At 38.2% G+C, this 26,175-nt stretch overlaps 1 protein-coding gene across 3 annotated transcripts; it reads right to left on the bottom strand.

The window, feature by feature from the left end:
* Positions 1-785: 785 nt before the first annotated feature.
* Positions 786-26,081, bottom strand: BRD9 (bromodomain containing 9). 3 transcript variants are annotated; one of them, XM_042868999.1, is made up of 17 exons: positions 25,963-26,081; positions 24,936-25,156; positions 22,807-22,939; positions 22,268-22,328; positions 21,169-21,313; positions 18,270-18,380; positions 17,322-17,497; positions 15,025-15,157; positions 13,130-13,205; positions 10,868-10,963; positions 9,935-10,067; positions 9,027-9,138; positions 7,418-7,456; positions 6,961-7,032; positions 5,614-5,716; positions 3,940-4,107; positions 786-1,741 (listed from the first exon to the last, which is right to left on the bottom strand). In XM_042868999.1, the coding sequence occupies exons 1-17, from the start codon at positions 26,033-26,035 to the stop codon at positions 1,641-1,643; spliced, it is 1,953 nt and encodes a 650-aa protein (XP_042724933.1). In that variant the 5' UTR covers positions 26,036-26,081; the 3' UTR covers positions 786-1,640. The 3 variants fall into 3 exon arrangements, with proteins under 3 accessions (XP_042724933.1, XP_042724934.1, XP_042724935.1); XM_042869000.1 differs by having other exon boundaries at positions 17,322-17,437; XM_042869001.1 differs by having other exon boundaries at positions 17,322-17,434.
* Between the last annotated feature and the right edge of the window lie 94 nt (positions 26,082-26,175).

Here is a 26,175-nt window from a genome sequence, read left to right as displayed (position 1 = left end):
TGAATTTACATTCTCAATTCTTTCTGTAACATTTTTTCGTTAAACAATCCTGAAATCCAATTCTTCAAGTATTACAGTAAATGTCTAGGATTTCTTCAGGAAGGGTGTTGTGGGGGAAGGGAATCCTAAACCTTTACCTCACTAACCTGAACATCCACTACCACTTAAAACCTAACATCTGCATTTCATTTGACCTTCCACAAATTTAACGTAAGTTGTTTCCTATTAAATCTCCAGTCAGAAGTAAAGAAAAACGATTAAAATTCCTCCTTCACAGAATTACACATTTGTGTTTTGAAACACATTTACTATATTCACAGAAATCAATCAGCCTATTAACTCCTTTGATGAGTATATTTGGTCTTAGCCTCCACCAGTTCTTCTGCACATTCTAGTCTTTGTTATTCTAACTTTTCTAGTCCAATGTGAAGAGCTTCAGACATTTTGATTTTTAACAGAAAAACAGCCCTCTTAACCACTCAGTTCTGTTTCCAGAACTTTGGCCGCAGGATGAACTGTGGAAACAAGATCTTCATCTGAAAGAAGGCTTAGTTAGGCAAGACAGATAAATCAAGTGAGTACCTCATAAAAATCTTAGTGTTACCTGTTCACTACTAAAGGAAGACACCATAAAAGATGTACTGGCACAGCATGAGAAGGGTTTGAAGCAGAAATCTGTTCTGAGAGAACAAGAGATGTCAGAACTTTTATAAGCAAGAATGTTTGTAAAATAATTGGCAAAGACAGAGAGTAAAGGCTGTATAGGCAAGACCGTATAGGCAATGTGGATGAGAGCTCTGCTTCCTCTTCCTCGCTCTTTATTTTTACAAATTTACAAAACATGGTGAATTTATAACACGTCCAGCTTGCACATACCAGTGGTACACCCCCCAAGAATACTGAATTCCAAAGATTTTACCTTAGAATTACCAAAAAGCAAGCTGCATGCAGAATTCTTTTCATCCGAGCAAATATAAATACTGAAATTAGAAGTATTGTAATCTCTTCCTTTTTCAAGACAAAAGGGATCATAAAAACATCCACCTTTTTTAGATCCAAGGCAGAATTAAACATTTTAAAGCAACTACAAGTACTGCTCTTCTCATATTAAATATTCTCTAGGGTGATAAAATGAAAGATTTACAAAGAGAGGGAAACACAAACCATTTGTACAGATTAGAGGGTACAAGATGGAAAGTAAAAAAACGACCCCAGTTCTTTCAGTTCATTCAGCTCTGTCACTGGGGAAGCAAGATATTCCTCCTTGAGGATGCCCAAGTTAAGACCAAAAGAGAAACTGGAACATAATTCTACAGGAAACGTTTCAAGATCGCTGCCATGATGGTGGAACAATGATCACTTCTTACAGAACAGAAACTCTCTAACACAGCACTTACTGTTTTTCAGTCAAGATTCATACACCAGTAGACAAGACACACTCTAACATACAAAGCAAAAGCAGACATCATGATGCATCAGAGTACCCTTCCATTTTTGGGCTTGGCTTTTTTGACCGGTAAATTATACAACGTTATGCTGGAATCCTCATACAAAGTAGGACAAACTGAGGCTTCTGCCAAGTACAAAAATTTATATAACAACCGTACACTTAAAATACAAAATATATATAGAAGTTCAAATTAGTTAGTAGTAGCATTTGAGGTTTCTGGGGACTGAAGAAATTCATAGGGATCATGAACTATGTCTTGCTGTTCTCCAACACTCAGATGAGAAGGGCTTCCTGAAGAAAAGAGGAAAAAAAGATATCAAAACCTTCATAAGTACAGAAAAAGTGAAAAAGTGTGTGTGTGTGTGTGTGTGTGTGTGTGTGAGACATTGAAATGAAATTTAAATAGGGAGAGCCTGAAAAAGAGAGCACAAGATTTATAGGAATTTACATCCTTTTTGAAAAAGCAATGATTATTGTTACTTTGAGTTGAAGAATTACACAAGATGTAACTTAAGAATGTATGAGATGTTGTTTGGATAATATTAAAAGTGACACCAAATTGTTTTGTTACCCCACTATGCCATCACTAAACTACACAATTGAAAATAGAAGGTTATTGTGGAACCGTATCTGTGACTTGCTACACGTAAGCACATTGAAATTTTTATTTTTATTATGTAGTATCAAAATACTCAATACATTCCTTAGCATTTCCCAAGAGCATAAAAATGCAAGAGCCAGTTGGTATCGATTTACTTCATGTATTGGGTTTATATAGCAAGATTTTGTTATCAGAGGGCACTGCAATCTTTGAGAAGAGATGAGGAGCTGCCCCTGTGCTGGACACAGTTTGTTCCACCTAGCTCCACAACAGACCAGCTGCTTGCCAGTGCCAAAGCTGAGCCAATGAGCAATGCCACCAGTACCCTTGTGGTGACACTTACAAAATAGTAAAAAAAAAAAAAAAAAAAAAAAAGCCTTGCACAAGCTGCAGGAGTGAGGAGTGAAAAAAATGCAAACAAAAACCATGCAGACATCAACCAACATCAGTGAGGAAGGAGGGGGAGGCGATGTTCAAGGCATTGGAGCAGAGATTTCCCTTGCAACCTAAAGAGAAGGTGAATCAGGCAGTCATCTCCTGCTGGCCATGAAGGATGCCATTTGAAATGCAAATTTTAAGCTCAGAGCATCCTTTAAATCATTTCTTCACAGAAATATGCTGAGAAAAAGGGAAGGCATACAATTTTACCGAGCATTTGAATTTAGGAGACAAGTAGTATTTTTGACAGGCAGATTCACTACACTGGAAAATAAGAAAGTTCTCTTTCTGCACTAACATTTTATCTTTTTAAATAACTGAAGAGTGGCAAAATGAGGAACTCAAGAAGTTGGAAGGCCTTTTAACTAGGCCTTTTAACTTCAGGTCACTGACTGCAATCCAGGCTAGCTCTGTATTGATAAGCAAGTAATTACTCTTTGCCATCACTGAGGGATCTGGGGTGCTATGAATTAAAGACCTGGGCTAAAACCTAATGAAAAGCTCTACATGTCACAAAGGAAAAGAAAACCAAGTGCAATCAATTTAAACAGAAGATGACTGAGAGTACCTGTTACAATGTGCAAAACTGATTTTATGGGAAGAAAATAACAAATGTGATATATAATCTAGTCTTGTCAGGAACCCAGGTGTTTCAGCATCCAGCAGGAGGATGTGCACTGAAGGAAGCCACAGGCTGTGAAGAGCCCACACAGGAGCAGCCCCTGGTAGGAACTGTGGCCCCATGGAAAGGAGTCTAGCTTGGAACAAGTTTTCTGGCATGAAGTTCAACCCATGGAGGATTGCACCCCATGGAAAGAATCCATGCTGGTGCAGTTTGTGAAAGATTGTATTTCATAGTAAGGGAAGACACTAAGGAGGAAGGAATGGCAGAAAAGCAGCATTATGGACTGGCCACAATCCCCACTCCTCATCCCTCTAGACCACTCATTAGGGAGGAAGAACTGAGTAAAACAGAGCCTGGAAAGAAGATGAGGAAGGGTTATTTCTCACTACTCTACTCTTATTAAAATTGGCAATACATTAAATCAACCTTCCTAAATTCAAGTCTGTTTCGCCCATTATGGCAATTAGTGAATCATCTCTCTGTATTTATCTTGACCGATTAATTTTTCTTCCACTGTATTTTCTCCCTGTTTTGCTTAGGATGAGGAGTGAGAGAAGGGCTTAGCAGGTACCTGGCAACCAGCATTAACTCATCACCCTTCACAATTGCTTCAATTGTTCTTTATCTAAATCTAAAATAAGTAATTGCAACTAGTGTCTTCTTAGCTGCTTTTGCCATACATGCTTCAAAATTAAAAAGTTATCCTGCAGTTTGAACACTATTTTATCAGAGTAGTTTCTAGCAAAAGATTTATATAAAAGTTTTAAATTGAAGTTTAAAACGAGAGCTGAAATAGTGCAAATTCTGTGACACAGTTAACCTTACCAAGATGATGCTGATCTCTTTCAGAAGTATTGGAGAGGGAACTCAAATTGGATGATGGTCGGGATCCCACTCTGTCAGCTTGAGCCTCATGAAGGTCCTGCAGAAGCTTAGCTGTTTCATCCAGATGTAAATGGTTGTCATCATGATCTAGTTCCTTCTTCACTTTCCCTAAAGTCCACAAGTTAACAACAAAATCCAGAAAAAGCACGTTGACTGACTCATGAATTACTAAGTCACTTCAAATAAATTCTAAAATAAATGAAAGCAAGTATCCTGTATTAGAGTGAAACCCGAAACTTGCACTTTCCTTTGCACTTCTAAAAGGTATCAGACGTAGATCTGTTTTCAGTTTCAAGAAATACACGTAGATGTGCATTTGGACAAATGAGAGAACAAAGGACACATCCCAGGGAAATGGAATTGACTCTTAGTATTTGAACAGCTTAATTAAAAAGAGATTAATTTGTCTTTGTGATCTGTAGATCTCCAGACAAGGAATAACAGATCTAGTCTGCAGCAAAGGTAATGATGCCAGTAGAAGGGTGACTTAAATATCTAACCTAAAATACAGTTAAAATAGAATGTGTCGTTCAGGGAGGTGAAGAAATCCCCATTGCAGAAGGTTTTTAAGAACAGTCTCCATGCACATAATGTCTTCGTGTGAAGACACAAACAAACAAATAAAGCATTTCCCATATCTTTGGGCTGTCTTCTGCATGGATCTCACCTAACTTTCCAATAATTATGGGAAACAACATGCAATAATCACTCTCCAGAAACTAGAAGTTTATTTATAGAAAAACAACAATAGCGATTTTCAATGAAGCAAGGAATTCACAGCCAGACTGACACTGCTAACCATCATCAATAAAACAGCTATTTATTCATCTTCTTACTGAACTACAGTAATAATCAGAGCTTAAATTGCTTTTTTATGGGATAAACCTGTAGCTTTTTTTAATCTTCCAATCACCTTGCTTATGCTTTTTAATAGGTAGTGTGACATCTCTCACGTACCGAAAAAGCATCTTAAACTGTAATTTTTTATTACATTCTTGAAGACATTTGATCAGATCAGCAGCCAGCAGAAATGGGAATGTTATTTGCTGCAGTATTTAAAAAGGGATGCCTAGTCTGTAGGTTTGTGTGACACAACATCCCAGTACATTACACAGTCACCTTAATTGAAGATGAAATCTTTCCAACATCTGATGTTTCTTCTGTTGTTTTGGTTTTTTTTAGTTTGTTTGTTTTGGGACATTCAAGTGGTGCTATCATTGAGCTTCATATTTTTTATTACCTAGTTCCCAATTACTTGAAAAAGATATCATCCAAAGCAGTAACTTTTCTTAGCTAAAACTTCATAGTGCTTCCTATTTATTATTAGCTTACTTAGGCTAATATGAACACAAAAAACACAAGCAAAGCTATCAAAATTGCAAGATACAAATTCTTTGGTTTATTCAGTAGAACAGGAATAATTACCTTACCTAGAAAATGGATGTCCCAAAGATAAAATGAACTAAGTCTTCTTTATCTCTAAGACTTCTAGCTAAATCAGCTGTGGATTTGTTACTACTTTCTTTTAGCACATTTATTTCTTTGCAAATGCAGCTGTTACCTTGCCTAAACGGTACAACTAAACCATAATGGTTTAAATACTTTATTACTTACCTAATGAACTTAACATTGAAATATCAAGAGATACATCTGAATACGACTTCATAGACAGAAAGTCCAATTCAGAAGCGTTACTGTCTCCAGCAGATTCTCCAACCTAAATAAAAATTCAAGAAACAAAGACTAACAACAGTGGCAAGCTGCAACAAGAGCATGAATCCATATTCTCAAGGCGTGTGCATCACCAGTCCCTAAGACTGGAACTTCCATAACCATACTGGTCAACATTTAGCTTACAGGCAGCTTAAACATGCCTCCTTGACAGGCTCTGTCACACGACAGGCCAGGAGTCCATCAAGGGACATGCACAGTAGTCTAAATATCTTTCATCTCAACATCTGGGACTGCTAAAACCAGTATTATTAAATCCTCAGGGATTGAATTTCTTGCCAAATTCATCCCTGTTGCATGAAAGAATCTTGGGAGAAATGTTTTTGAAGGTGTAACTGGTAACAACTTCCAGAATCCCTTTTCCTTCAGTGTATCTCTAGATGTAGTGAAAATTTTATGTAAGTAATAAAATCTGTGAGGTGTGCCTTCCTATTCTAAGCAGTATCAGCTGCTCTATACTTTCGGATAATGAAATGCAGCTTGCAATTAATTTCAACTGCAATGCTTCCATATAATGGCAAAAAAACTTAAGTAAAAAAAATCATTAAGCCTCAAAATATGTTTTATCAGAATTCTGCAAAGCTGCCTGTTCTAGCAGGAATATGGAGGAGGAATATGCAACCTGGCATTTCTTTCCTACACTTCTTGAAAATAACTTAGCAGTTTGATGAAATAACCTACCTTAGTAATCTTTTAGAGAAATATAAACCCTTTATAGTTTCTCCTCAGCATAACCTGTATAATTTTTACATGAATTGTCATGGAATACAGAGCATATCTTCTGTTATCACATAATTTGCAAGACAGAACTAGTACCACTTAAAAGAAAGATTAGCTGATTAGTAACTATAAAAGCCTGAGATAAACATTATTTTCCCCTATGTTCCAACAGACATTTGCAATGGATCAAAAACTGATACTGATTTTCTTTTTTTTTTCCACTTTTACAGCAAGTTGAACCTCAAGTACTCATCATAAGCAGACCAACTATCAGTTTCCTAAGCTTCTGAGTTAGTCCATATGTACTGAATTAAACAGGAGAATACAGAATAATAGGACTAACAGACACTAACTAAAATAACAGAGTGTTTAAGAATCCCTTCTCAGTAGTTATAAGGAAACTTACACTAGATACTGAATTTTTAAAGCTCTGTTTCAGAGCATGCACATCCTTGAACTGAAGCAAAACTGAATGTACTCAACACCCCCATTTTCTACAAACCATTTTACCATGATCTGTTTGGAAGAATCAGGACAGGTGTTACGTAGCTTGTGTTCTTCTTTTATGAGAACTGGTAGAGCCTAAAAAAAATAAAAACATATTTTAGATCTTAGCATTTCACAGACTGGTTTACTGTGATCAGATCCTAAGCCACCACAGAACACTATTCAGCTTTGTGATGTTTGCACAGATCCTTTAAAAACAAAGTAATAAATGAAGACTAGACTCTCTTTAACGGATAATCATACATATACTCAAACAACTGAGAACTAGCTAGGATTTTAACAGGTTTTTTGTTTTTTAATCAAAATATTAAAAAGGTTAATAAATTGAATGTATATTATACAGAATAGAGATGCACATGAAATAAAATTAGGGATCGGAATGTGGAAAGCTGAGAAAATATCATGTTCTTAACAGTAAAGACCAACACACTTTTTCCAGTTAAAAAACAGAGTAACTTACTTTAACTTCATCCAGTGGCTTTACTGGGATGTTTCGTCTCTGAAGAGAAAGAAGAGTAACAATTACTTCTAGTCAACATATTAGAGAAGTCCCTCTTTCATACAATTTCAAGTATATTCAAGTTTCTCACATGAAATGCTAGACACAGTAAACTTTCAAGCATCTGCAATCAAAATTCAGCTGTTACTGCTTTGAAATATCTTAGTCACTACCTCACTGACTTCTGACTCCAGATCACTCAAGGTTGTGCAGATATTCATTCTTACTCACATGAAGCAGCACAAAATACTGAAGCACAACACACCAAAGCACACCACTACTGAAAGACATTCAACTGTACAAAATCTGTATATATATATGCATATCACCACTGAACAGCATTACAAAGTATGAAGAGGCACAGATCATTTGAAGGAATAAATTCTCTGCTAAGAAATTCTCATTGGAAACAATATTCATACAACTAGGTGTTAAAGAAGAAGCTGTCAAGTATGTGCTTTATTTTCAAGCTAAGCTATATGCGCTGCATACACACGTCTCTGCTTGTACAATAATACATAGAAGATTGTTTTAGAACACCTTTTTTTTTTTGAATACTTTCATTTTTCTCCTACTAGCGAGGTTTCATATGCAAAACTTTTTCCAGTGCAGATTTAAAAAATAAAATAAAATAAAATAAAATAAATTTTAAAATCCTCTATTTTTCATTCTCTTGTCTCCTTTTTCCCAGGCATCACCCACCCCATCCTACTGCTCATGCTACAAAGGTTTAGCATAATCTAATTTCCAGGACATCAGGAAGCCTGACTATCCTTCATTTCAACCCTCCACGGTCCCTCCATACCTTCCCTTCTTTTACAATCATTCAAAGCCTGAACATTTTAAGCAACAGGCAATTATTTTGAATTGAGAGGTATTAAGAGTGAAAACAACATGAAACAAAATTTTGTGCTTTTGTCTTAGCAATGCAAATGTGCCCACTACTATTACACACCCACCTGACACTTGAGCAAATTTCTTCTCCAGTCCTAGGAGAAAGCACTCCATCTCTCAGGTGGAATTCACTAACAAGCTACAAGCTTTTCCCTCATACACACTTTACAAATTTAAATGTTACCATTCATAGGCAATATGTATCAGTTACAGCATTATTCTCCAACATTATTTCAAGATTTTAAGTATTAAACCTTCTTCCACAAGGAGTGCATTCTGTGTTTAAACAAATGAAAACAGATCCTTACATCAAGCTTTGTAGTGCAACTCTGAGGCAGAAACTTAAGTCAATACATCAAGAGACAGGCTGCCCACACAGCCTCATCTGGTCAGTTTCCCTCCACTCAGTTGCACACCTCAGCCTCTTCCTTTCTCCAGTGAGGTTCACCACCTGACTGCAGAATTGACTGAGCTGGGGCAACGACAAAGGGAGATTACTTCACTGCTGATTGATTCTGTTCCTAACTTGGTTCATCGTGCTGTTGTACGAACAGCTAAGCATGCACAGCTTAAAGTGACACTACAAAACAATGCCTCTCAGCCAATATTAAAAAACCAGACGGGTCCATCTGTGTATTCATTAACCTGTGACATTTCTGTGCATCAACAGACACACCTGCTTTAGCTGATATACAGTTTTGGAATGATCTCCACTTGTGATCTGGTCCAAAAGATCATCTACTATTTTCTTGCTGTAGTGTCCAGCATCCTTCACAAATTCCTGTAAGCTAGCAGAAATGGGAGATAAGCATTACAGAAAATGTTTATGTTCATAAAAGGTATTTCAATTTCTAATGTGGTCTTCTCCACCTATGCTGTACTGCATTTTCCTCATTCTTTCACTTTTCCATGCTTCTTTACAGAAGAAACTAAAGCTTTCAAGATGCTGTGTGTTGTTTTCTTTTATTTCCATTATCAATGACAGCTCAAGAGAAGATTTACTAGCAGTTTTGAAAAACAATATTGAATATTTATTTCCTTCTATTAAACAAAAAATAGCAACAAAACCAAAAAAAAGAGTTAAGAAAAAAAAAGTCTGTGATTAATTCTTTCACTCCAAAACCAACAATTCAATGCCAAGTGGTATTTTCCTTCTCAGGAAGCTATGAGTGCTTTGAAACACCTTGAAAAACACCACTGCTTTAAACCAAGTATTTAAATTCATCACTGGTATCCAAGCTCACCTACAGTTAGGGTTTAAAGCAAACTGCTAAATCACTAGCAATGCACAAATTCCTGTAGTCAAAATATTTCTTAACAAACAATCTTGCAACAAACTCATAACAGAAATGCAAATTAAAAACAAAACAAAAACCCACTTCCCACCCCCCAAAAAAACAACCAAAAACAAAAAAGGTAGGATGAAAGGTAGCCAGCTTCATGTTTTACTAATTTGGCAATGTTTAGAGACTTAAGGGGGAGAGGTAGAAATTTTTGTGGCTTCTAGCTAACTTTTAGCTTATTTTAGTCAAAAATGACACAAAAGAGATGATGCAAGTCAATAAAAAATGCTGAAGCACTTACCTTAAGGCACACTGTATCCCAGTTTCATCACCATATGCTGAGTATAGGAGTTCCACTTCTTCTGATTTCAAATCATGAAAAATAGAGTTGTTGTGCATGGAAAGGGCTGTACTGGCACTTGTAAGAAAGGTTACTAGGCAGGTAGAAAAGACAGATAATAAGTAATTAACAAAAGTGTAAATGATTGGTGAAAAGCAAGTAACATTTCTTCTGTTGTGAAGCACTGTTGATTGCTCAAACAGAAACCAAGAGCAGTATCTCAAGGACACTTCTGGACTCCAGAATCAGTAACAGCATTAACAATTTTACATACATAACTAGAAAACAAATAATTAATTTGAAAACTTCTGCCCAACCTCCCAAATTTTTCCCGAATTTTCTATTCCTGTGCTTGTGGAGAACAGGTAGAGAGCAAAACTAAAAGCCTTTCTTCAACATCTGAAGGCCAGATTTAGTCAGGAAATTTTAAAAACACTTTCACAGTTTACGTGATATTACAGTGCTAAAAACAGTGGGTTACAAACTATTAAAGGTGGCAGCACTAGGAAAAACAGTGAACATTCTAACCAGAAAGGTGCTCCAGGTTGTGAAATTCTTGTCATAGGATTAACAAAGCAAACAACCAAAAGGGTTTTTCTCCAATCAAAGCATTGCTGGTCCGGGAAAAAAAAAAATTTCTTCACTGAAAATGGGCTACTTCTATTAAAAAGCTAACACTGTGGCAAAACATGAATCAATAAACGTCTCCTTATGTTTATTTAGACAAATAAGTCAATTTAGTCACAACCACATTCTGCTATAAATTCAGTAATTATACATTCTACAAATAATGAAGTGAACTTTTATTCTGACACAAGTGTAATCCCAAATTATTTTGTATCTGGAAATTGTTCAAACGCTTACCATCACCTTAAAATATGATTTGGCATTTACCTTTGTTTCTTCGTTCATCTTTAAAGCCCAGTGTAGTGAAGCCGGGTAAAAATTTGCTTGACAGTGAACTCAGATCTACTGGATGAGTCTCTTCCTCTAATAAATTGATTAAAAATAATTATTTTTTTTTAAATCTCGTGTTTAGGGTTTACTTAAGTGCTTTAAAAGTCACAGTCACTACAAAAGCTGAAAGTATTTTAAGCTGTATAGCTCTATTAAGGATAGGCAGATAAATCTAGGTTCTCCATTTTAATTTCCAATACAAGCTGTAAGTATGTTTCCAGCTCTAAGTACTAAGTTATTTTACTTCTAAGGCATTTACCATCATCTGAGATTCTTTTACTAGCTAATTCATAAACATTCAACATCCAGAAATTACAAAAACAATAAAAGCAACTTCTTGCATTGACTAAGCAGTAGCTCGTGTGTCGAAACCCATCCATATGAAGAACCTTTTTAAGACAGCACAATGGCGGCATAATTCTTCCTTCTGAATCTGATTCTGAAGAACGGGCCCATGAAAACCTAATGAGGTTCAACAGGGCCAAGTGCAAGGTGCTGGGGCAATCCCAGGTATTGATACAGACTGGGGGCAGATCTCCTTGAGAGCAGCCCTGCGCAGAAGGACTTGGGGTCCTGGTGGACGAGAAGCTGGCCATGAGGCAGCAGTGTGCGCCTGCAGCCCGGAAGGCCAGCTGTGTTCTGGGCTGCATGAAAAAGGGGCGGCCAGCAGGGAGAGGGAGGTGATCGTCCCCCTCTGCTCGGCTCTTGTGAGGCCCCATCTGCAGCGCTGCGTCCAGGCCTGGGGCCCCCAGCACAGGAAGGACGTGGAGCTCTGGGAGCGGGGCCAGAGGAGGCACTGAGATGAGCAGAGGGCTGGAGCAGCTCTGCTGTGAGGAAAGGCTGAGGGAACTGGGCTTGTTCAGCTTGGAGAAGAGAAGGCTGTGGGAGACCTCATGGTGGCCTTCCAGTGCTTGAAGGGAGCGTAGAAACAGGAGGGGGAACGGCTGTGTGTGAGGGTGGATGGTGATAGGACAAGGGGAATGGTTTTAAACTGAGACAGGGGAGGTTTAGGTTGGATATTAGGAGGAAGTTTTTCATCAGAGGGTGGTGAGGCACTGGCACAGGTTGCCCAAGGAGGCTGTGGATGCCCCATCCCTGCAGGCATTCAAGGCCAGGCTGGATGTGGCTCTGGGCAGCCTGGTCTGCTGGCTGGTGACCCTGCACACAGCAGGGGTTGGAACTGGGTGAGCATGGAGCTCCTTTTCAACCCAGGCCATTCTATGATCCTATGATCCGTTCTGAGAATTGCTTAATTGAAATGGCTCAAATCATTTGGAGTGTTTTTAATATTGAAAGAAAATAGAAAAAAAATATAAAAAAACAAGTATGCATTTAGAACATTTCCTGTTACATTAAATTTCATTGATTATGTTAACAAATCCAGCAGCTATGCTCAATTACTGAAAAACAAAAAAGGAAATTTATCTGTAGAACCTTAGTATGGAAAAAAAACAACTGTACAACAGAATTTCATACTGTAGTACTAGCTATAAATCTAGTATAATTACTATTAATACAAACAATAAAGAAGAATGTCTGGAGCAGTGAAACATAGAAAGTAGTACTGCTATTGACAACTCATACTGGAGCTCTGTTCTGCTCCCGTTACCACCACTGTCTAAATTTTCAGTGGACTGACTGCACATTTATCTATCACATTTATCTAATTTGTTCAAAAATAGTTAAGTGCATGATGCAGCCACAATGCTCAGTTTCATTCCAGAATGGTTTACTTCAAGAATGAAAAAGAATTCAGACAATCAGAGGATGCAAGGCCTGCAGCTCCCAATAATTTAAGTAAGTAAGTAAATAAATAAACAAACAAAAACATGGCTTGCCAAAAGGGCTCATGCATTCATCAATGCAGCAATAGCTATGCTGTGAATGAATTCCAATCTCAAAATGAACAGAGAAGGAAGTACTAAATCAGCAGGACAGATGGCAGCACAAAGACTACACCATTCTAATAATTACAAGCTTTCTAGACTTATGCATTTTGAGTTCAAATCTGGAGACTGAAAACTTGAGAGATAGATTCCTCTAATAATTCCACAACAAGCTACTGGGGAAAAACCATTGTGGAAATACAAATTAACTGAAAAAAAACAGAACAACTCATTTATCACACACAGGATGTGAACATACATTTAAGACTCTACTACAACATTCAATATTAGAAAGGTTTGCATAAAGATTTACCTTCTGCTTCTGGATCAGATGAATTTACTACACTGAACAATAAAGTTCCATCTCCATTTTTATTCAGATAACCGATCTGTAAATACAATCACAAAGACATACAAGTAATCATTCAAAGAATCTAATCTCAAAGGAAATGTCTGCTTACACAGAAGATTTTTAAAAGTTTTTTCAGCTATATTCAGATCCTGAACACCAGCATGAAGTCCCTTTTTAGCATGGAGAATTTTTAGAAATAACTACTTATCACCTTTTAGCAAATATACTGCTCATTCATGCATCCCATCCGCAACTTTCTGCATTTAGAAGTACTATTGTACACATGCTATCAAATTCTTAACAAACAAGTGCCGTGCCAGACCTACTGGAACACATGTGATTATACACTTGAGTGTTAAGTACTTAACTGGAATCTACAGTGGGCTGTCAAGCTGATGAACAGCCCAGACATGAGGAACAGAGTATCTAAACTCTTCCTTGAGTTGCTCTCTTCAGAAGTGACTGCATCCTGAAAGGCTTTTCCAGTATAGCTAGCAAGTAGTAGATTGGTATTGCTGTAAATGGTTTGTAAGAAAACAGCCTTACTTTATAGGTTTCCAAATGACGTTTGCTCTTAGCAAGTCTTCTTCCTAGCTTCAGAAATACACTGAAGAAGCTAAAGCTTCTACTCTGAGGCTTTTCTTCTTAATCTAGCTGACCTAGAAGTGATCATAGTCAAGTGCCATAGTTCCAAGTACTTGAGTTTGAAAACAACATTACCACCACCTCAATGCAGATGTTTCTTCTGCAACAGAAGTTATAAGATTAGGTGAAAAATGTAGGATGTTGTAATATCTTGAACCTTTCTTAAATTGAAGCAGTTACTACAGAATGTGAAATAATGAGGTATGAGGCCAGATATGAGGCCAATGTGTAATGGCGGTAATAAAGACTCCATAGGATGCAAGGGAAACAGAGTAACGTGTTTATCACAACATAGACCTGTAAGGAAAGTCTGCAGCATTAATTCCAAACCCTAGCACAGAATAGCAAAGGAAACCATTAGTATTACATATCTAGGAAAACCACAGCTCACATACAGGTCATGCTGAGAAAAACGTACTGAGAACCAAGGAGCTTTTCCAATTAGCACTCAGAACAGCACAAAAATCAAACGTCTGGAAGAGTACCAGCATCATGTTCAAGGTGATTAAACCTGTAGTCAGCAGTGTTCAAAATTCCAACACAGACACTGTTATAGTTATCTACTACTTACTGAAGGCTGCCTTGTGACTGACACAAGAACATGCTGTAACTGACAGCTACTACTGCTAGGTACAAAAATAAAAGAGATTCTGGACTTCTCACTGAAAACATTCACACTTCAGAATTTCTCAACTCTTTTAGGGAAAGGGAATCCTAATGATGGTTTAATCTATGCCAAAGTCTGCTTTCTATGGTTGCAACAACAGAAATATTGAATTGTTTGAGTTGGAACCCTTAAAGGTCATCCAGTCCAACTCCCCTGCAAGAAACTGATATCTGCAGCTAGATGAGGCTGCACAGAGCCTGATCCAGTCTGACCTTGAAAGTTCCCATGACAGGGCATCCAGATCTCTGGATAACCTGTTCCAGTGCCTCTTCACTCCTACTACATAAAAAACTTCTTCCTTCCAGCCAATCTAGAACTTCCCTTTTTAATTTGAAACCATTTTCCATTGTCCTGTATGAGAGTGTTGTGTTATTTTAATCATTTTCAATGCTAAGAGTTGCAACTAAGGAAGCCAGATCAAAGACTGAAGATGATTCATTGTTTTCTGCAAGTGAATTTTTAAAGATGTTTAAAACACGATACAACTTGAGATCCATTTAAGTTAGATACAACATGGAATTGTGAACTTTGTCATGCAGCAGACCTTGCTGTTGGGTAGATATCGATTGATCCTATCCCGAGCTTCATCTGCTGCATGTTCCACTAGTGCCAAGACATGTTCTTCAGCAGTGCTATCTGTCAGGCTGCAAGCATTTCCTTCAGGTTCAAATATGCAACTGAAGAAAGAAAAGAGTAGTAGTTGTAGGAATTAAAAGACAAAACACAAGGCTGAATTCTGAGCTTGCTAAACAGAATAGTCCCACTCCTCTCCCAGTGTCTGTCCAATGCAGCGTTTCAGTGGAATTACAGTTACACTATGAAAATAAAGTTTTGTAGCAGAAGAACCAGTCAACTCTTGAACTTCAAAATTTAGTTGTTTCTGTACTTCAGTGAAAATAACAGTACTTGAAAGCATAAATTAGAAATAGATTTCTTACATCATTACAAGGTGAATGATGCGTATGTCTCCCACATGTGTGAATACGCCATTATTCCAAATAAAAAGATGCAGGAAAAAGAAACAGATGATAAGGAAATGGAGAGTCTGTATTTCTGGGTGGGGGGAAACCAATCACTCGATGCTTTTGTGAGAGTCATCATTCAACATAAAAGAAATACTTCATAGATCAGAATCTATTGGAGCATTACATACCGAGGTTAGACCTAAAACCAACCATTTCGGGTACTACTCCTCATACCAAACCCATTTCCCTCACCTGAGGTACCTTTTCCATTTCTTAGCTAAGAATTTTTCTCTGTATAGAAATTCAGACTGAATATGCAAAAAAGCTTTGCTGTTAATGACAATTAAAAAATAACACTTTTCTCTCATGATCCTGTGGTAGTTTTTTTGTTTCATTCAGTAACTATTCATTCCTATTCTTCAGAAAAGGTTATGAAGAGCAGTAAAATTTGCTACATCAGAGGCTTTCTATACTGTACGCATAACAAACAAGAAGTTTGAGTGAATGTTTCAAAGAAGAGTTCTGTTCTAAGATGATCAAGCTAATTTTTAAAGTATAACACAGAGGTCTGAATTACTTTAACACTTTCCAGAATGATGATCTTCAGCTCTCTGCTTTTAACAAGCAGTTATGAAAGCAATCTAACGAAAGCTCTGCTGTACATCAAAAGACTATCACACGGATGCCAAAATACAGTTGGTTTAAAGGTCAAGTTAATCAGAAAAGAAACAGTTCTGGGTATTAAAATCACAAATATTTAAGAGAACAAGAAAGTAAGTTTACAGCATAATTGATCCCAAGGAAACTGGATAGCAGAATAGTTAAGAATAGCTGACAATTCTACTTGACTGCAAATCATGGTTGATTTTGAAGACAAAGCAGTACTGTGTTCTTTGGTAGTCTCAATTTCTTGATCTGTTTGCTCTCTTCCAAAGTTGTTTACTTTGAAAACAAGAACACAGAAGGTGGCAAAGTAGAAATAGACCTCTGTAATGCAGTTTACTTAGAAATTAATCAGAAAATAAATACGTACGATACAAACAAAACCACAGACTGATCAGAAAGAATCTGTATAAAGTCCCCTTTACAGAAAGGTACTTAATTCCTTCACACCTATTAGACAATTACTGAAGAATAATTTGTTTGTTACATAGCAGCAGGTGTATTTCTGTATGGTGGTACCATAGCTCCACACCCAAAAAATTACTCAGTTTAGAATTATTTTTGAAGAGAAGCGTTGCTGTCTCCTGCTGCTACAAAACAACTACACATACCTGCTCTTCCTTCACAGAGAAACAGGATTATGATTTTTTTTTTTCACTAAACCTGTGGCTGTTGAGAACTGTGAAACTTGTATTTAACAAAAGCAAACAAAAAAAAGCATGATTTTGAGGTAAGATTGCTCTTGCCGCCCCCCCAACTTCAGATATATAAGTAGATCTCAAGTAGTCAAAATATCTAACTAGCAATGTTTTGTTACAGTTGTTTTTTTGTGGTTTTTTATTTTTAATATAAAATTTGTCAATTAAATTCCAGATTTAATTCAGTGATTTTCCTTCAAAGTTGGCACTTACCACAAGTTTAAAGTAAAAAAAAGAAGAACAAAGTTTCTTCAAAACGTTAAAGATCTGTGGCTAGGATAAAACGAACATCTCTAACTGCCACAAGAAGGAACTGCTTATATTTTCAGCAAATATAAAGACATGATAAAACATTTACATATATACACATTAAATGTAAGGTATCATTTAAAAGAACATGCAATCATTCCACAAGGAAAGAGGCCACAGGAAGTCTTTTCTTCTCAATTATTTGCTCCTGACTAATATTACAAAAACTTCAACAGCCTAGAAAGCACACCAACGAAAACCTTTACCTAATAACTTCTTTATTTTGCTTTTTGGATTTCTTGGTAGTCTCTACTTGTACAGGCATAACTTCAGGAACAGGCTCCTCAACCACTGTGTCTTCATCACCCAAAAGAGCTGCCTGCTGAGAAAAATCCATGTCCTGCATAAACGACATGCTGCGCTTCAAAGCTAACAGCCGTTCCTAGAATCAGAAAGGACAGAGCGGCAGGGACTTAACCTTTCCCTCATAGCCAAGATGCTATGATAATGGGATGGGATGGGAATGGCCATGGCCTTATTTGTTCTTTATGCCTCATTTTCAATGGCGATGCAACATGATTTGTCATGGTAGCATGGCATCAGAATTTCTGCAGACCAACTATCAAGAAAGAGAAACAAACAAACAATGCATATGCAAAGACAACAAACCATTTCGTACAGGACTTACCATGCAGAACAGCAGCACAAGCCCATGCACACACAAAGCAGCTCACAAAATCAACTCAAGTTTTGCAGATCAAGAACTGTATTTGAGTATAAATTTAGCTTTGTATGCGTGCATTTATGAAATCTCTGAAACCTCCCCCATGCCCACCACATTTGAAAATGTAAAGATTCTTTGTTTATGCAAAATTATGACTTAGATGAGATTTTTGCATTCAAAGTTAAAGCCCAAAGCAACATTTTATAGCTAGGCTTTTCGCACCTAGATCCCAGTTGCTTCCACTGAAGCCAGTAGAATAAGCTCCCACAGACCTCAGTGGTGCAGATGAGGTTGGAAAATAAAGCTGTGTTTATAACACAAATGCTATCGAGCCCCTAAGCAGAGTAATATGAATAGACACAGTAATAAGTAATGGCAGATAGATGAAATAACGTTTAACACTGCTATTAATTACATTCGTTTTGATTATGACAAAAAAAAGAATCCCCAAAACAAAGAGTTTTTGCTTTGTTTTTAAAAGGTCTCTTACTTTGCTCATCATCTTAAAGCCTGTGTGCAGTATCTTCTTGGCTAGCTTGTAGTAAACAGTATCTGGTCTGTTGTAAGTCATTGCATTATCACACATGAGTTTAAAATCTGCCTGTAAAATACAAAACAAAACAAAAAAGCCCATTCAAATACCAAACTCCTTTACTGCACAACTTGCACACAGCACACTACCAAGGCTGCTCTGTATTCTTCTTAATATATAAACAAGTTTAACCTACGTGCCAACGTCTCCTTCTTTTTCATACACACCAAACAAATAAACGTAAAAATCAGTAACAGCACTGAGGGACCAAGTAAAGATTTACATGTTTTTCCTTCCTCACAAATCAGAATAGGTTAGAGAGATACAATAGCAAGAAGATAAAGTATATTATATATAATTTCATTTGTAGGAATTCGTAGTAACTTTCAGCCACTTAAACTGCAACAACAACAAAAGCCTTCAAAACTTAAGAACCAACTTTACAAACGCTCAATGCATGCAACAAGAGAACAAAACAGCCATTTTGTCCTCTCCTATCACATCCACGATCAGGCAATTTTTAACTGAAGCAACTTGCTGAAATCAGCTTTAACACATTCCACTGCAAGCTGAACCAAAAACATTTATTGCAGATCATGAGAGGTTTTTTGTTGTTTTTTTGTTTTTTTTTCCTCCCTAAGGGAAGACTATTTTAACCAAACATTATTGGTCCATTAAATAAAGAACAGAAAGCATTATTAGAAGCTCTATGAAACACTGAGCTGGAAAGACAGCATTACAGTCTTCTGAAAATTTAAGAAGTTGACAAATCAATAACCAAGAATCACACAGTAGCACTTCACAACTTGGACACTAACAAATTAGACTGGGGCATAGTTTAAGGACGTACTTGTTGCTCAGCGACTTCTCAATATTGAAATAATGACTGTTCAAGCAATTAAGCTTTAGTTTTTCTCAAGACACAAATACAAACACCGTCTGTGCAGCAGTCTAGTATATTTGATGATGATTTTGTTCTGTGGCAAAGATCCAACTCCATGGTGGGAGTTAACCTACCATGTTCACAGAACAGATTTTCTGACACAAAGATTTCTGATGAGACTCCTCCTGAATTCTTGCTCTGACACCAAACATTAATACATAAACCAAAATTCTGTCCCGCTGCATTCCTGATCATATATGGGGAAAAAAAGTTGTTTTTATGTCTTGTTCCCCTGCAGTGATGCCAGAGCAGCGCTCCTCTGATGATTTACTACTATTAGCTCCATACCAGCTAAGTAGATAAAGAGCTATAAAGGCTAGTCTGTGACTTCCTGTGACATTTAGGTTATCTGCCTTCATTTACAGAGACCATCACAAAAACAGGAATTGGGAAGGTGGCACGAGGGAGCAAACAATTAGGTAAGAAGGAAATAAGGAAGAGCAGGGGAGCAATGCATGTCGTGATGGTCTTTGAAATAGTGCAGAAAATAACAAAGCTTTTTGTTTGTCCGACTTTGGTATTTCTGCAGCAATTTCTCCACTGCTAAATACAGCATATGGCTCACAGGGAGTCTTCCCTTTGAGCAGGTACTGGCTTCTGACTAGCCTCAGCTGGTTGAAGCAGGTTTATCAGAAGTGGAAGAAAACCATCAGAGCACTCCTTTTTAGAGGTCAAAACCTAAGAACATTTCTGTATTATTTAACAATTACAAAAGCATGAGCATATACTCACATCTAGAAAGGAAGTCCTACCTCTGTCACTGGACAAAGAGGTTGGACACTGGACAGTGATAGATTTCTAGCAAACATTTATCACTCTTCAAAGAGTGCCAGCAGAAAACAAATCCTTCAGAGAAAAAGAATCTGTTAGTCTGAACAATGCAGTAATTCTCATTTTCTAAGACTGCTCTCCTACTGGCATTATCAATGTAACCATAACTGTATGTCAATACAGCCAGGGAGCTCCCATTCAAACATCTTTTTAAAATGACTCAGAAAGACAATTCAACAAGATTTCAAAACACAGATGGCACAGCTGGCTGATTGCAATGATAATATGTATTCTTATTTCCTATGAAAGTCTCCATTTAAAACAAACAAACAATCCCAATTCACACATAACAAAACAGACTAACATTTGTCAAAGGCCCTATAGGAAATCTAAGCTGCTCTTTGCTCACCTTGCTGGAATTTTCTATAGGAGAAAAAACAACCCTGAAAAGCAAGCCAATGTCCTCTGTGAAGCCTCGTTACATCACTTCTACAGCTGAAAGCAATGAAAGTTAAAGGCCGCTCATAGAACTTCATGAATAGGTTAAATAAAATTTCTTTCCTTCCAGGAGCTGACAATACTAAAAAATAAAAAAAAATGAAAAAAACTTTCAGCACTGCCTGCCTGTAGAACGACAATGCATTCAACAAGGTATTACTGCAGTGTCAACAGCCAGTGTAGCTAAGGCAAGTTGCCAATAACCTTGCTAAGTTTCTGCCAAAACACCATCCAAAATGGCAGTTATATGGAACACAGGGTAATTCAAAATGAAAAATACACAGCTGTTATTGTAACGCACTAAAAAAATGTTTCATTATCTCCAATTGTCATGCAAATACATTTAAACTGCCATTTAATCAATCTAATCAAGTCTAAATAGAAAAAATAAATCTAAGTTTCTTGAAATTCCTTAAACTCTAAATATAGGTAGGAATATTGTGTCTAGCAGCATGAATTCCACAGATCTTTACAGCATGTTATTCATTTCCACATTAACCTGCAGTGAACTTTTGCAGAACAGACAATTGAGCTTTGAACGAGCACACATTAAAATAATTAAGGTAAGAAAGACTTCTGAAGTCAAAATGAATCTGAGGTTTGTTACTGAAGTGTTCTGAAGTAACTGAATCTCTAACAATTCACCTTGAATTCAGTGACTGATTTGTATTCGTTTGCTGCAATTTTTTCCTTCATAGTTCCAAAATCCATGGGGTGTTTTATTATCATGGAATATCCTGGAGCGATGGCATCCGTGACTGGAAAAGCAAAAAACCCATGAGGATCTTTCCTAAAAATAAAATTTAAAAAGAAAGAAAGAAAGAAAGAAAGAGTTAACATTTAAATCAGCAAACAAGATGATCATTGTTTCTATACCACACAAACAGAATAAAACAAGTAGTGCCTTATTTAAAACGAAAAAAAATATTAAACAAAACCAATTTCACTAAGCAGTGAGGTATTTGACAAGTTCCCTGCTACAGAACAGAGTTTTGATTTTGCGCATGCAGACTTCTTTGAAAAAGATGAAACCAGCTCCTGATTTACTTAATTATTTCTCATATGCTATCTGTATCTCCACTTACACTCCAAATGGGTGTTTTGGCCTAGTAATAATTTCTTTATATAGTAGTAATTACAAGTAATAATTTCTTTAAATCTTCTTGTTCGTGAAATCCTCTAGAAGTAACTGCAGTCTTTTCTATTTTAGATCTGGTTCTGAATTCAGCTTCTTGTATTTATTAAAAAAAAAAAAAAAAAAAAAAAAGGATGTTGGTAATTCTCTTCAAAAAATATGAGTTACAGAGTTAACATCAGGAAAAAACAAATTTAAAGCATTTCTCCACATCAGAATATTATCAAGCAAGTGATATTATCAAGCAAACTTGCTTTGGCATCGGACAGAAAATGCAAAATACAACAATTTCATGACTCCAATCTTTATTAAAATTCACGGTTTTTTTGGTCTTTAAATTCAGTTATTAGTGCTTTATAAATCTCTAACTGCAATATAGTCTACCCCCAAATCATGCCTTGCTTATCCCCAGGCTAGAATGGCACTGCTGGTAATAATATTCATCAACTAACCTTTAAAAACAATGAGGTCTGATGCAGTTGAAAAGTTACCCAATATATTAAAGCCAGTCTCTGCATGATTTTAAAACAGAAAGCCAGAATAAGGAGTTGTAATCTAACACGTGTGTGCCAGACACAATCAACACAGCCGTGGACAAGATATTAATACCTTTGGAGCTGACGAAGGAAGTGTTCTAGTAATCGCTGGATTGGTGTGCTCTCATTTTCAGCTGCAGTTTGAGATGGAAACACAGGCAAATTAAAGGAACAAATATATGAATATATCTATCAAAACATACCTACTTTAAGTATACAATAACTGTTTCTCTTACTTAATGAGCTTTAAACTCATTTTTGAAAGATAGTTTAAATAAAATTTAACTCAATATCTACTAATAGGTTAAATACATCTATTAGTAAAATAAAGTAAGTTGTTATCCATTTTTACAGAAACGAAAAGTGATATTTAGCTACTCAAACTGCAACATTGGGATGCCCCCATTCTGGTAATGTTTTCATTCGTGCAGTTTTAATGGTTCCTTTGCTATAACACCCATGGAATTAGTATTCCTGAAATACAGCCTATTTTTTCCAATCAAAAAGAAGACAAGAGTGACAGATAGATGCAGACCCACTGGGAAGACAGGTATGGATTAAGAATCCACTTAACGTGCAGATTAAGCACATATAAGTTCTCACAAAGCTCACCTGGCTGAGTTCTGCATGCTCTGACAGGACGATCTGGAGGAGGCTCAACCTCCACTTTTTTCCCAGGATCAAAGTCATCAGTTTCTCCTTCAGTGTCACACTGCTCTTTTTCCCTTTTCCTCTTTTTCTCTTCCTACAACAGCAAAAAGACAGATTTCAGAACATACTTCAAATGCACAATCCTACCTACAGAAAAATAAGAGCCATTTTTATTTGGCATACTCAAGGTACAACTGATCCACGATATGGTTTAAATATTGTCTCTTTTTCCCAATTTTTTCCACTCTGATTAAACACAAAGGCATGAGCAGCACTACATAAAAGTACTGTTCTCTCATTACTCGCTGAACTTCCACCAAATGTATGCTGAACTCATGTAAAACCAGATTATAAAAGAAAAGCTGTTGTAGGCATTGAAACTGTTATGTTTAATTAACAACTTATTATATCGGAGCAAAGTTCATTCTAGATTTGAAAGGCTGGAAATACCTTTCATTCAAAGGATAGCAAAGCATATTTCTGAACCAGCTGAAACACGAAACATTAAATTTAAAAATGGAAGTATTTATAACGATACACAAAACAAATGGATAGGAAAAATATCAGTTAAAAGGAACAAGCATTTACAGTATTTAACAAATCAACACATTGATCACTCTTCTAAACGGCAGAAATGCACCAACCTGGATGGGCATTTTCTACACTTCACAGAAGCACAGAATGGCCAGGGTGAAAGGGACCTCAAGGATCATGAATCTCCAACCCCCCTGCCACACGCAGGGCCACCAACCTCCACGTTTAATGCTAAACCAGGCTGCCCAGGGCCCCATTCAACCTGGCCTTGAACACCTCCAAGGACGGGGCATCCACAAGCTCTCTGGGCAGCCTGTTCCAGTACCTCACCACTCTCTGGGTAAAGAATTTACCCCTGATGTCTGACCTAAATCCCCCCTCCCTCAACTTAAAACCATTTCCCCTCGTCCTACACATATCAACCCTTTCAAAGAGTTGATTCCTCTCCCCTCTGTAGGCTCCCTTTAGGTATTGAAAGGCTGCAATGAGGTCACCCTGCAGCCTTCTTTTCTCCAGGCTGAACAAGCCCAGCTCCCTCAGCCTGTCCTGATAGGGGAGGTGCTCCAGTCCCCTGATCATCCTAGTGGCCCTCCTCTGGACCCTCTCCAACAGCTCCCTGTCTTTTTTGTACTGCAGGCTCCACACTTGGATGCAGTATTCCAGATGGGGCCTCACAAGAGCAGAGTAGAGGGGAACAATCACCTCCCTGTCCCTGCAGGCCACCCCTCTTTTGATGGACCCCAGGATTCCATTTGCCCTCCGAGCCGCAAGAGCACACTTTAGGCTCATGTTAAGTTTTTCATCTATCAGGACCCCCAAGTCCTTCTCCACAGGGCTGCTTTCAAGGACCGCTCCTCCCAGCCTGTACGGATGCCTGGGATTCCTCCAGGCCAACTGCAAAACTTTGCACTTTGACGTGCTGAACCTCATCAGGTTCACCTGGGCCCACCTTTCTAGCCTCTCGAGGTCCCTCTGCATGGCATCCCTTCTTTCATCCGTGTTGACCGCACTGCTCAGCTTGGTGTCATCAGCAAACTTGCTGAGGGTGCACTCAATTCCTACATCGATGTCATTGATAAAGATGTTGAAGAGCACTGGTCCCAAGACAGACCCCTGGGGGACGCCGCTCATTACTGGCCTCCACCTGGACACAGAGCCATTGATGACCACCCACTGTCTGTGGCCTTTCAACCAGTTTCTTATCCATCGAGTGGTCCACCCATCAAATCCACATCCCTCCAATTTGGAGGTGAGGATGTGGTGGGGAACCATGTCAAAGGCCTTGCTCAAGTCCAGGTAAATGACATCGGTCGCCTTTCCCTTATCCACCAATGCCATCACTCCATCATAGAAGGCCACCAGATTGGCCTTCTATGATGGCCACTTCTGAGGTGCTGCCTCCAAACAGCGGTCTTCCTACTTAAATATTAAAAAAAACTGGGGGAGAACTGAGGGGGTCCTTTAGACTGTACCAGACCTGTATACACTTATCTGATCTCAGGTAAGTGAACATGTTTGAATGATGGTATGTCTAAATTCTAAAAATCACAGCTTACTTTTCTCTTTCTTCTTTCCTCATCATCAAGGTGCTTTTCTTTCTCCTTCTCAGACTTCTTTTTCTTTTTTTTCTTCTTCTCTTTATGCCGCTCTCGCTCATGATCTGATCTGTCATCGTAATAACTAGAATCATGTCCTGATCCAGAAAGTTCAGTTACTTCACTTCCTCCAACTTTAAGAACCAGCTTCAAAGGTTTTTCCAAAGGTTTGTCTACATAATCTAAATAAAAAAAAAGAAAAAAAAGTTGGAGATGCTGATGAAAGTGATAGCATGCTATCAATGAAGCATATAGGTGATGCTAGTTCTAGAAACGCTATTGGTAAGAATCTGATACACTTTGAAAGTGTATGCAATATAAAGCATCAGCTAAGAATCACAAATCCAAATTAACACGCAGCTGTTCCACATGCCCCAAAATATCACAGTTCTTGCATCCCACCATAAACCACCGCCTGTAAAACAAACCAACCAACCTGCTTCCAACCTTAGAGCACTCAAAACCTAATCAAAAACAAAAATCAAAACCTACCACTGCTGGAAAATCCACGCATAAATCAAGCAAACCGAGTCTTTACAGTGAAAACCGACAGTCACGGGAACTGTTCCAGTGGAATTTTCTCCTGTCAGTTTGGACTGCTGGAAGATTTTCTCGCATCTGCTAAACGACAAAGCTGTGTTCTGCCACAGCTTAACACCTCAAGCGGCACGAAAACCCCACAAACATCTGAAGAATGCTCCCCCAATAACAGCCAGGAAGGAGCTCGGTCTCCGCAGCTCCCCCGACCCGCCCTCACGCTCAGGCTGCTCCCCGCCTCGCTCCCCCCTCATCGAGAGGAATCCCGCCTTTTCTCTTGTCCCCACCCCCGGTCCCGAAAACGGGAGCCCAGGAAAGATCTCTCGCAGCATCTTCACCCACGTAAACGAGGGTTTCCCCCCTTCGTGCGCGGCGAAGGGCTCCCAAGCTCCGCCGGCAGCCACAAGAGATGAAGACAGGCGCGGCTCCCGCTGCCGCCCCGCGTTCTTACCGCTGTAGGCGGTGGTAGAAGCCGACCGCCACTCCGCCTTGTCTGCTTTATGCTTTTTGTGCTTCTTCCCCATCGCGAAGCCTAGCCCGACGGCCGCAACCTCCCTTCCCCCTCCGGAAACGCTCCTTCTCCGAGGAGGAAGATCCAGGTCAGGGGACGCGAGGCGGGGCTCCTGGGGCAGCGCGCCGCTTTTCGAATCGGCTGCGGTGGCGG

The sequence above is a fragment of the Lagopus leucura genome, unplaced genomic scaffold (assembly GCF_019238085.1).
Source record: "Lagopus leucura isolate 7727_CA_CO unplaced genomic scaffold, USGS_WTPT01 Super-Scaffold_100002, whole genome shotgun sequence".
In the NCBI taxonomy this organism is placed as follows: Eukaryota; Metazoa; Chordata; class Aves; order Galliformes; family Phasianidae; genus Lagopus; species Lagopus leucura.
The sequence above is the reverse complement of the archived record's forward strand: the minus strand, read 5'-3'. Positions and strand labels throughout refer to the sequence as shown.

Bases quoted from the DNA above. Each gene is read 5' to 3' on its own strand.
- BRD9 (XM_042868999.1), bottom strand. From the start codon at position 26,035: ATGGGGAAGAAGCACAAAAAGCATAAAGCAGACAAGGCGGAGTGGCGG. The intron at 25,157-25,962 runs GTAAGAACGCGG...TTTTTTATTTAG, and splicing joins TTCTACCACCGCCTACAGCG to ATTATGTAGACAAACCTTTG. The intron at 5,717-6,960 runs GTAAAATGGTTT...ATTTTTATTTAG, and splicing joins ATTCTTCCAAACAGATCATG to GTTGGAGAATCTGCTGGAGA.